At 35.5% G+C, this 13,062-nt stretch overlaps 1 protein-coding gene across 1 annotated transcript in view; it reads right to left on the reverse strand.

Annotated features, from left to right (window-relative positions):
* LOC140143772 (transient receptor potential cation channel subfamily M member-like 2) overlaps positions 1-6,521 on the reverse strand; it is a 46,040-nt gene extending 39,519 nt beyond the window's left edge. Inside the window, exons 1-4 of the mRNA XM_072165585.1 lie at positions 6,393-6,521; positions 1,561-1,638; positions 1,001-1,078; positions 37-301 (exon numbers count right to left, since the gene is read on the reverse strand). Coding sequence (XP_072021686.1) covers positions 37-301; positions 1,001-1,078; positions 1,561-1,638; positions 6,393-6,410 — 439 coding nt within the window. The 5' untranslated portion in view covers positions 6,411-6,521. The remainder of the gene's footprint in view (positions 1-36; positions 302-1,000; positions 1,079-1,560; positions 1,639-6,392) is intronic.
* Between the last annotated feature and the right edge of the window lie 6,541 nt (positions 6,522-13,062).

Here is a 13,062-nt window from a genome sequence, read left to right on the forward strand (position 1 = left end):
ATTTGGTTCTGGGCCCTAAGTGCTAAGGATACCTACTCGCGCTTTCAGCTGCCTCTACGATTCCCTTTCGGAACACTTCTCTTATGTTGTTGTTGAAAGGAAAGTCCCATGCTCCACCCGTCACCGAGATGAGCAGGTTAGGGCGATTGCCTTCAGTCCACTCCCATTCCTCTTCGAGTTGTTGTAGTAGACCTTCTCCTGTTTTCTTTAAGAACTTATTCTTTTCTTCTTCCTTCTTTTTCTTCGTTTCGTCATTATCACTGTCAGATGGCTTAAATTTTGCTGCTGATATCTTTACGACCTTTATCATGATGCCAAAACAATGGAAGATAATTAGAATTATTGGCAACATTCTTTTGATGCCATATTGATATGCTAAATGGCACCCTATATTATGCATTAATTTCATCAGTGACGGCGCCGCGGGGGATCCCCTGAAAAACGGAGTTTTGTTCCCACCACCCCGTCAGAACAAACAATAAACTAGCAATCGCTTTATGTTGGCTAACAATTTTAGGCAAGCACATTATCTGTATTGATGTTTAATTACAGACATTTCTTTTTAGTTTTAATATATATCTGACTGGAAAATCTCTTAAAAGATGTAACAATTTAAAATAGTTTTAAAATATCGAAAATGCTTTTTTCATTGGTGGTGAGTAACATGATGTCGGCTAAGTATTTGTGCCTGTGTGTTTTAGAGCTTTTGTTTAATTGAAGTGACTGAGGTATGCCAAAATAGGCAATTCTAGAGGCATTGATAAAAACAGTTACCACATGTATAGCAAAAGTGGCTTATCTTTGGATATAGATGTTTAAATAGGATTAAATAAAATGCACTGTGTTGGGTAATTAGTCCGCTTTCTACTAAAATATCAGTTGTGGAGCCCAAATATAGCACTTTTATTTGAAATATATTTTCTTTGGAATACAGCACTTCTTGAGATACGCGCTGTACATGCTGTACTATTAATTTTTTTTAAAAACACGTTACAATTACCTTGATCACTTTCTCGCTGTCTCCAAATTTAATCTCTCCAAACTTGGGGCCAAGTGGAGTTATTTCCTCATTGTTATTCTGGGAAATAAAGGCAATATGAATTATTATGATTATATTAAGAATTACAGAGTAAGCTTTAATAAAGGAATATTTCGTTATCCTAGCATCATCCTCTTTTTATGGCATTTTGTAGTAGATATCCACGAAAAAAGCTTATTCCCAAAATTTCAGTTTATTCCGATTTTGCGTTTGCGAGTTATGCATGATTATGTGTATTACAATGCTCCATAGACGATGTGTTATAATTTCGTTCTGTATACCAGATCGTAATTCAAATGTCACCATATTTTTGCGAAACGAATTAATCGGCAAGAATTTTTTTGTGGATCACGAAATGCCCTTTTAACATTTAAAATCATATTATAAGATTTCTGGCCAATTGCTTTATTCCCATTTTTTTACAAAGTAATCCACCTGGCTTTACCAAATACTTAGAATTGAGACAGGATAGTGTGTAACGGTAATGTAATAGCTCAGTACAAATGCTACATTTAGCTTACCTTCGTTAAGTTCGGTGTTAAACCTGCGGAAGACGAACGTCCAGGAAGAATCTCGTTTCCTATAAGAGCATCCACATCCTAACAAAATAAAATATTGTGGACATTAATTGAATTTCAATTCAAGAACAACATCCAAAATGAATTGTTCATATATATATAGGCAGCTCTATAACTATATGCACGACTTAATGAACAGCTCCAAACGTACCCTATTGTAGTTAAAGCCCGGTTCAGCCATTTGCTGAGCCAGAACATCCTAAATTTGATCAAAATTCAAATTTCTACATTTTGTGGAACCAGCATAGATATGCTAGCGTAAAAACGGCAAACTTGAAAACAATCTGATGAAACCAAAAGCTTTTTTTTTTTTCTTATCGCACGACAAGGCTTTCGAAGTCGGTATGGCAAGGCGCTCATTAATTCTGAGTAAACCATAGGTCCTTCTAAAAATTTAGAACATTCGTGAGTACTCATTTGAAATGTATATTATAAAGTGGATGTGCACGAATTATTTGCATTACTTACATGTTCTGAAACAATCGATATATCCTTCAAAACGCGTTTAAACAGCTATTCGGCTTTTATGCTGTAGCCAAAATGTCTCTACCACTGCGCAGAGAGTCGTATTCGGGGTCGAATACGCATTCAACTACGTGTAAACCATAGCACGCATGCTTGATTTGGGGCTTTTGTGTAGAAATTACTGGTTGTCCTAAGGTTATGTAGACTTAACTTTGTATATAAGTTATAAACAGTCATCCCTGTAATATTTAGCAAAAACTCGAGGATTTTAAAGAAGAAATAGCAATATTGGCCTATATTTTGCGTATGATTTTCTGGGATTTTCCCAAATTCACGGGGGCGCACTCACATTATTAAGCCATAGCGATATCATGTGGGAAATGTTTGTACTTATTTTGGTATCACTGGATAGAAGATACTTACAACTATACGTTGGTATCAAATATAACAGTATAGGACATTTAATATAGAAAATTCGGGGTTTCCAGCTATACAATATTATAGATCAACCTGATTTGTACAGCTAAGTATACGATTCGTCTCTTTGCCGAATTCATTTATCGCACTTAGGCGCGATTCGTCCAAATCACAATTTCAATAACTACGTCGGGGCGAAAGATTTACCATTAATTTTTGGTGGAAATAAAAGATAACCTGAAACGTAATCATAAGCATACAAAAACTCAATTTGCTCAAAATTCTCGATTCGTCACTCTGCCGAATTTATAACGATATGTAAATTGGGTGATGATATCACAGCTCATCATAGTGTGTCACTCGGTCTGTGGTTACTTGTTGTAATGGTCCAATTTACATTCTTTCGGGTTTTATTGTTCTAATTACAACTTACATATTATTTTCAAATATTGAAAGGGTATATACATACTAGTAGTGGTGGCACAACAAAATCAACATGCATAATAGTAGTGGTGGCACAACACTGTAAAGCATGGAAAATGCATGATAAAAGTGAAGTGTTGGATGCGTGCTGTTTGATCAATATGCCTGTACATTAAACGCCGTATCAGACAAAAGTCTTTGAACATGGCAAAAGTTCCAAGTCAGCAAAAACATCTAAATCCAACGATGGTGAGATCTAGCGATGTTGAGGTCTTCATCAGTGTTCGGATTCCACAACATATTGTTTAACAACCATCTGCAGTATAGCTGCGAGATCTGCCCCAGGTTATGCTTTTGGCGACGAACCCTCAGAATCCAATCCTCACTGCATTGAAGGCATACCTGCCGAATTTTGAACCCGCATGACAAGATATTAAAACCAAATGATCTAGGCCTATATAGTATGCCAAGGGCCGGGAACTTGGGGTTAGCATCGGTTTGTATCGGGTATTTGCCCGGGGAGCCGGGAGTGGCTCAATATTTTGGCCAGGTGTTTACCCGGGACTTGAACTTTTAAACCCCAAATCCCCGGCCCGCACGACCCGGCCATCGCCGAGTACCCAGAGGCCGGGGTTGCATAACGCTATGAGTGTCACAATTAAATGACTGTATGTCCATCAAAGATTATTTACGGCAAGAAATGCTATTCTTGTTTATTTAGTTTATTGCAATACGAAATTTCTTTCGATTATGAATTCCGAAGTATTGCTAAACCTCGTCAGATCATTGAACCAAATTTTGTAACACGACCGGGGGTACCATCGTATAACTATGTGTCTCATCTATCAAGTGATACCAAAATATAAAGTACAAACAAACCACCTCATATCGCTATGACGTCATGAAGTGAGCGCGCCCTTGCAACATTAGGACATTAACTTACACAATTGTATGTAGAAAAGTATTGGCTAAATTGATTTTCGGCTAAAAATCCCACAAGCATGCAATTTTACTGTATTTTCTGCTAAATATAAATGAAAACAACCAAGTTTAAAGTCCATATTTCTGAGAATAATTTTTACAAGAGCAAAAAAATATGTTTACCGCTAAAACGGTCAACACGGGCGTTTTAACATGCAGAATGTATAAAATGGCAGTGGTACACCCCATCTTACACGAGGGAATGTCAAACTTAAAGTTTAAAAGTTTAAAACTTAAATGACTTAAAGTTCTAAAATAGGTTTCGCTAACTGGAGGCCATGCCTGGGCCACAATATGGTTGCTTTAGTTAACCGACCCCTCTGTCGTGAATGGCAGCTTGGGAAACTAAGAATAGGATACAGGACACAATCCGCTATCAAAATTGTATGATATATGCCTGAAAATTGTATAATATATGCCTGTGATTGTACCTTCATTTGGCAAATGATCTGGTCTCCTTAGGGGAGATTCGGGTGCTTCCACTGAATGGACTCACAATTCCAGTGATTAATGTATGTCTTATCACATTCAGCTAAATATAGATCTAAGTGTATAGGTGTGAGCATGAGTATGTCTACTGGTATCACATGACATTTCTGAGACCCCATCTAGAAAATACCCTCGTATGTTCTGAGGTTACGGAAAGAAACGTATAAAAACGTACAAAGTTGTTCTCTAAAACCAAGTTTTCTCAACAATTGAATATCGCAGTGAGAGAAATGTTGGTGCTTTGGATGAAGCTTTACATTATTTTGGTGCGGTTATACACATTTTTAGAATCCGTTTGAAAATCCTTCCTTTATATCCTTTTTACGCTCCGTGTTAACGAGACCAAAAACATGTCCTTTTATTTTTCAAATGTATGCCCGGTAAAAACCCCGCCTGGTGATTGCTTCCTTCCTTCAAAGAAATAATGTCACCATTTATCAGAACCAATCGTTTTGGGGGAACATTTTGGATAATCTTGCATGAGAAGAAACTGTTTTGTTAAATTATCGATATCTTGATCTCGACACGCTAATTTAGACATCGAAGTACCTACATTATTTCGCAACTCGCTATCCCATTTTATTTTTACCCCAAATCGAAGCTAGTATTGCAAAAAATACCCGAGGTTTTTGCCATCAGTGCGTCCAAAATTTTAGAGCCGACATGCGTGTTTATTCCAAAAGCCATTATGCGGACGCGAGTGTAATCAACCTATTGAGTGGTTAGGAATGACAAGGCACCCTACATGTAGCAACAACAAGAATACATTTCAATAGGTTTAAATGCAACCTTGGAATCTGCAGCGGTACTACTTTGGATATTATATCACAAAAAGTATTGAATCGGTACAACATAATTGTGACCCGTTCACATTCAAACCGGAACATGTCTACAAACATATTGAGATAAAGAGTATACATAATAACAATGTATCAACTATTTGATACTTTTTAAGTAACTGTTTGTTTTGAGACCATTTTCATCAAATTAAGGGGTTTTTTTCGGTTTAATTCTCTGTGAATCTTCAAATTTAACATTTTGTCTTATAACTCCAAAACGACAACGTGTTTTTTTTTCTGAATCATTTTCATCAGAGGAACATTGCGGAATGGAAGAATTTTGATCCCTGTATAGGCTTTGACCTTGGAAATCAAATAATAATTTTGGCAATGTCATGAACGTAATGTATAGATAATTATTGCAAAGTGAGATATAACAAAATACAATAGATATGTCATGGTAGTCATGGTTTTGCAAATGAACAAAAACAGTTCGATACGTTGCATTGTGTCTTGTATGCGCAATGGCCCGAAACGAATGACTGGTATATTACAGGTTACAATGAAATATGCCTTAACAGGTTAAAGCCTACCTTGTTCTTGATGTTACACGCTAAACCTGTTCTTATGTTTAGTGCTCCATGTACGTAATATATGATTTTTTAGAGCTTTAGATTTAGCTTTAGGGCTATTATTAGGGTTAGATATAATGTTAGGTTATGGTTAGGATAAGGGTTACTGTTCGAGTTTAGGATTATGCCAGGGTTATTGCTAGGATTAGGGTAAACGTTAGAGTTAGAGATACAGTTAGGGTCAGGTAAGCGTTAGGTTAAGAGTTATTTTTAGAGTTCGAGTTAAGGTTATGGTTATGGTAAGGGTTAGAATTGAAGTAATTGTTACCGGGACTAAAGCAGGGAGGACAATTAAATACCTGTCTTGAAATGCCGGAACAACTTTAAAATAATTTGTAATAGGTACATCCAAAATTAACCTCATTTGGACCATTTTAGTTTTGAAACTACAAATTATCGCGCGCATTTGCCCCAGTAAAGTCAATTTGATAGCCGTTCATCGGGAAGATTTTGCAATTTCCTTCCCGTGGAAATGTTGCTCGTCACTGGTTACGATTAGGGTTATTGTTAAGGACACGTTTAGGTTGAAGTAAGAGTGTTTTCCTTGAATGGCAAGGATTGTTACATAAAAGAATAAACTATAACATACCTCGTCAAATGTGGTCATGGTGTCCACCGCTTATAGCGCGGAATATCGCACACATTCAGGACCAGCAATGTAAACGTCTGTCCTTCTCCGATAATACATAGGTTGTTTACCACTAACGTTCATGCGCAATTCACATAATCGTCATTATCGCTTCGCAAGACCGCGCTTTTGATTTGCTCCTTACGGTAAAGTTCAAGTTTTGGGTTGTCACGGTTGACTTGTATTGAATTGATCTTTGATTAAAGGCACATTCTCCGATAAAGTGTCCAAAAAGCCAAATCTGTGTCGCCCATAGTTACAAGTCGTATTCAGACTTGTTTCGTCAGAAAGAAATGACTTTTATTAATATAACTGATACTTAGGAGTTGCTTTCTAAAGTGTGTGGGGCTAGAGGTTGTAACATGCCTAGAAAGTATAAAACAATAAAGCTGATTATACATATCCATTGTTTTCCTCCATGTCGCCAGCCAAGGTGCGTTCCGTATAATGTGTCCCTGTTCGCTATACATGCGCGCATAATAATGGATTATAGGTACTTTTCATTAGCTGGTATCATGCCCTAATTATAAAGTATAAAACATCACAACGCAGGTTATTAAATTTTTCCAACAGGGCTTTGAGACTATGTCGCCAATATTGTTCACAGATACGTTACCATATTTCTAATGGATAGCAATCTGTCAAAATAACTAGCTATATGAATGTTTTCATATGTGATGGATCAAGCAGGCTCCGTAGTTATATTATATATGTGGTACATAACACAATGGTTTCAAAGTAAAACAAATCAGGTCTATTAATGGCAAAAATCCTGACGTTACGTTCATGTCGTCACAGATACGTTACCTAAATTCTACTCCCCTCGGAAAAAACGCTGTGATAAATGAAGCCAAATACCATACCAGACTTTAGTACATCGGGTGATGACTGATCAAGTATGAGTATTAAGTCGGTAAGTTTTTACACTTGCACGATTAAGACAAAAGTGTGAAAGGACTTCACAGATACGTTACCACTGATACGTTACCACCAATGCGTACAAGTAATATTGCTCAAAAATGAAGTATTGTTGTAAAATCACCCATGCATTGTTTTGTGCTCTGAAACTATTAAAGTTTACGATTCTGAATGATTTTCATGAATTCTTCGTGGTTGGAATTTTGCAATTACCGAGACCAAACTTGGACGCTTTATCGGAGACTGAGCCTAAAGCTATAATGTACGATTTCGGTCGTTTATTTTATTTTATTTTTTTGTCAAAAATGGTGGAATAATATTAGTAATAATAAACTGTCAGGTAGGGTTTGTCATTTTATGCTGAAATTATGAGGTAAAATGAAAGAAACATTTGCGTCATTTCCATTTCTCTGAGTTGTCTCTGTGGAACATATAGGGTCCACAACTTGTAAGTTTCCCCTACTGCTTTTTGAAAGAAATTGAAAATTATTTAACGAAATGTAAAATTTTAAAAAGATATGAGTAACCTTATTCGTTTTACAAATCTGAACCAATTTGTAGTGTCAAATTTCAAATAATACACTATGTCAGGCCTGTTCACGAGTAATGGAAATAAAACTTAACGTCTAAGATGTTCAGTAGGAAATGTGTCCTCCTACACTGTTAACAAGTGCATTACAAGGTCGGCGCATGCTGTTTACGAAAGTCCGGATCCGTTGCTGATTTCAGCCAGATTTACTATTGATATCGAGGTGCTCTCGGCTGATTTTTCACTTCTCCTGTCACCTGAAATTTAGTTTTCAATTTTGGAATTGCATTAGGCACAACTCCAATACGACGAGCAATTTCTTTCACTGGTGCATTTTTATCCAGCAAATATATTGCTCGACCGCGAAGGAAATCGGGCAAACGTAGCATGATTAAAAACTTTTCACATGTGATGAACTGGCGATGTATGGTCTTTTCTCACTGCAGTACATATCCTGCCCAATTCAGTCATTTATCATTAAAAAAGAAAAGATTTACACAGCTGCTTTGCTTTTGAAAATGAAGAATACCAAATATTGAGTTTTTCTTGTAACAAACACATGAATATTCCTGGCCTGGTATAGCCAGATTTACTATTGATATCGAGGTGCTCTCGGCTGATTTTTCACTTCTCCTGTCACCTGAAATTTAGTTTTCAATTTTGGAATTGCATTAGGCACAACTCCAATACGACGAGCAATTTATTTCACTGGAGCATTTTTATCCAGCAAACATATTGCTCGACCGCCGAGGAAATCGGGCAAACGTAGCATGATTAAAAACTTTTCACATGTGATGAACTGGCGATGTATGGTCTTTTCTCACTGCAGTACATATCCTGCCCAATTCAGTCATTTATCATTAAAAAAGAAAAGATTTACACACCTGCTTTGCTTTTGAAAATGTAGAATACCAAAGATTGAGTTTTTCTTGTTATTATTATCAATTTTCAAATCGCGTCTCAAAACGCATCTTTTTCGCAGTTGCTACGCTTGTTAATCCGAATTTGTTTTTAAAACATCAGTTTACCACCATGGTTTTTGTTGTGTACATATTTGATATTGGATCTGTGTATCCTTATTTATAGGGTGAAGTGCTGGCAACCTCTCCCCTTTTTAACATGCTCTGTTTTCTGTGTCTGCTTTTTGATGCCTTGCCAATTGTATATTTTGGATCTGTGTATCCATAAAGGGTGAAGTGCTAGCAACCTCTCCCCTTACTTCTTTATCGCATTGTCACCATGTTTTGTGTGTGCAATCTGTTTAGTGTGCGCAATTTTGATGCCTTGCCATTTGATGCCTTGCCATTTGTTTTTATAATTTTGGATCTGTGTATCCATAAAGGGTGAAGTACTAGCAACCTCTCCCCTTACTTCTTTATCGCATTGTCATTTTAATATTAGCGTGCAACGTGGAAACCGGGTACTGCGTGTGACGGGCCCACGGATGTTTCTCCTGCTTTTATCGAAAACCCCGGTGGTTTTCTTTTTAACTCTGTTGCATACGTTTATGTACATTGATTTTATGATGATATTGATTGCTTGTTTTTAATATTGCTATAATTTTGTTATAATATAGTTTTGGTGTGTTTATCATGCTTGCTGTAGTTTTGATGTTATTTGATATGTAATTTTGTATGCTTTGTAAATCGCTATAATCATGTTTGATGCTTCCTGTAGTTTATGTTATTTTGATATGTAAAATTTGTATTAAGGGCCTATATATGCTTTGTAAATCGCTACCGGTATATCATATTTGTTGTCCTTGTAATTTGTTGTATAATTTTGTATTAGGGCATACTTTGTAAAGCGCTTAGCGACTTATGTTTTAAGCGCTTCATAAATGTTTCTTTATTATTATTATTATTATTATTGTAACAAACACATGAATATTCCTGGCCTACGGTATTGTTTTATTATAAGCGCAGCGTAATTTCCACGATTCCAGAAAAAAACCAGTTTGGTACATATCATTTTGACTCATCCTGTACCTTTATGAAGTGCCTGACTTTGAAAAGTCAGATAAGGGTAATTAAATGCAAACAAATAAAATTGACTATGACAGACAAGTTTCCCTGTAACACCACAAAGTAATTGTATTTATTTCAATAACAGACATGAAGACAATATATTGTTTTATTGATATTATATCAAAATGATTGGTACATATCAGTTGACTCTTTCCGCTGATTACGTGTAAGACTACCATGTCGGAATGTAACATAAGATCCTATACTTTGATCAGTTCGTAATCGGCGGGCCTTATAGCATCGCGGATTAATATCTTCATATTTCGAGAATTGACTTATGACATCTTGCCAGAAGCATCTCAAATTATTCATTCAAGTCCAATACGTTGTTTATTTTCTTTAACAAGTACAATAGAGACCAGACGGGTCAACTATGACACTTTTAATGTGGGTCTACTTTTCAGCGTAGTGATAACAGCCTAACAATTTCCGCCGATTATGAGCTGATGAAACTGTAGCTTAATTTTAGCTGAGTGTTATGTCATAACACTATAAATTATCAGGCTGGTCATTTTAAGAGGATCCAACATTGTACTTGGGAGAAGCTGATATTTTACTTAACAGCCAACCTAATGGGTACCAATCACGTTGATACAGTCTGCATTGTTTTGTTATTTATTTACTTATTTATTTTATTTATTTATCTATTTATTAAGCAATCAGTGACCAGCACTGTTATCCCTTGCTGCCCAGGATAAAAAACAGATAAACAACCTATTCAAAAATACACATATTAGGCATAAAATTGATATCATATACACAAACTAGCTACGAGAAACTAAAATAATATTATTATAACCATATATAAAAAAAAATGTGCTTAAAATAGTAAGAATTGTTTTTAATTACCCTTTATAATTATTTAAGAAGGGCATAACACTAAATACCGCAAGTACTGACCCAGTGACGCACATAGGCTTCCTTGCCATGGGATAGTTAGTTTAACCCTAACCGCCTAAGGGCTTTTTGGCGACGGGAAGGGAAGGAAGGAATAAAGAGAGAAAAGAAGGAAAGAAGTTGTTTGCTCTGGGTGGGATTCGAACCCGAGACCCCTCGCATGCCAGGCACTGGGTCGGCGACACTTTGCCACGGGTCTTGGGCTTCGCTGGCCAGCGAAACCGTGCCTATATATCACTTAGGGCGATTGCGTCATCACATCACGTGGGATGCATGCACGAACAGCGCATATATCAAGTAGTATTTTGTAGTATACCGTCCTGTTAGGGTTAAGATGTCTTTGCCAATCAAATGACCTAACATGTTTTTGTATTTCTGTTGCAACAGTTTCATATTTTAAATAAGTAGGACTGGAAAAACTATTCATGTAGCGACAGAGGTATCTGCAAAACCTGTCCGTAAACTCCGCATCAATCCGCGCATTAAAAAACAGAAAAAAAATGACTTATTAGTTTAAGGGATCTGGAATGAGCGTTTTGAGCGTTTCGACAGTATTTTTTGTGGGACATGAGAGCACATCAGACATATCGAATTGCATTCTGAATACGAAGAATGGCTTTCTGATATCAAATAATTTTCATTTTTGAAATTCACGATATAGTACAAATTTTATGACAAATTATCAAAATTTGATATTTTTCACATTTTTGATAAAATAACAGTCCTCGAAGTAAATTTTATAAATCTAATGACATATTCTTAAAGTGTATGTAGCTGGGAGGAAAAGCCGACGATCAATTGAAAAATTTGACCTTTCATATTGAAGATATGGATTTTTTTCCCCAAAAAGACCTAATTTTTTGTTGGTGTTTTGGCAAAAAAATCCATATCTTCAATACGAAAGGTCAAAATTTTCAATTGATCGTCGGCTTTTTATCCCACCTACATACACTTTAAGTATAAATCATCAGATTTATAAAGTATACTTCGCGTACTGTTAAATATCAAAAATATCAATTTTAATCATTTGTCATAAAACGTGTATTACATTGCGAATTTCACAAAATCAAAATTATTTGATATCAGAAGGACATTCTTCATATTCAGAATGCAATTCGATATGTCTGATGTGCTCTAATGTCCCACAATAAATACTGTCCAAACGTTCATACCCCACCCCTTAAGCTGTTTTCAATCCTGACTTTATTGACAAACCTTGTGGAACGTGACAATCATTGTAATGATATTACAAATTAATATTTACAATTGACAATTTTAAAATGAAAAGTCAGAAACATTTAACAAAACATTGCCCCCAATATAATGAACATTGGTTACTCGCCAACATGGCTATTCATTATAAGCAAATGAACAAAATAATATGCATGGAAAAGATGTCTGCTTTTGCTACGTTGGACATTTGACAAGCTTGTTATCTAAAACTAATTAAAGCATTACCGTTAATTAATGCATCAACCTGTTATATTTACAGAGCGATTTTCCATGTACGTGCAAACAAAAATGTAAGAAAGGTATACACGTAATTTTATGACTGAATATTGTATTTATTTCATACGTACATATAAATTAGTCAATATCTGTGTATAATATTATGCATGGTTAATACAGAGTTCTTTCAAAAATATAATGAAAGTACGCAAATGTCGTCGGACATTGCACATTCTTACAGGATCGCTTCATGTGACCCATTCCAACAAAATCCGGAACATGTTGATAGCCCTCCCAGCAAACACAAAACGTTTTCGACATTATTCGCAAAAGGTTATAAAGGTTGTCAGAAAACGTTTAAATGTCGGGTTATATACAGGGTACATTAATGGTATAAAACGTTTTCATAACATTAAATAACATTTGTTGGTAATTTACTGCAGATCAAACACAAATGTTTTACAGAAAACATTTAAATGTCGGTTTATATAAAGGGTATAAAAACGTTTTAATAACATTCCAAAAACATTTTTGAAAACTTGGTACAAATCATTCTAAACAGAATGTTATTTTGGGGTTGAACAACTATTTGCCCAAAATATTTGTTTAAATGTTTTCACAACCTTTATATAACCCGACATTTAAATGTTATTAAAACGTTTTGTAAAAAACATTTTAAGAACATTTCTGTGTTTGCTGGGTGCAAATATTTTAACATAATGTTATTTAAGTGTTGACAAAATATTTGGCCAAAAATGTTTGCAAAAATAGTTAACAATGACTTTTCAATCACATTTTAAAAATATTGTTG

Source organism: Amphiura filiformis, unplaced genomic scaffold (assembly GCF_039555335.1).
Source record: "Amphiura filiformis unplaced genomic scaffold, Afil_fr2py scaffold_28, whole genome shotgun sequence".
In the NCBI taxonomy this organism is placed as follows: domain Eukaryota; kingdom Metazoa; phylum Echinodermata; class Ophiuroidea; order Amphilepidida; family Amphiuridae; genus Amphiura; species Amphiura filiformis.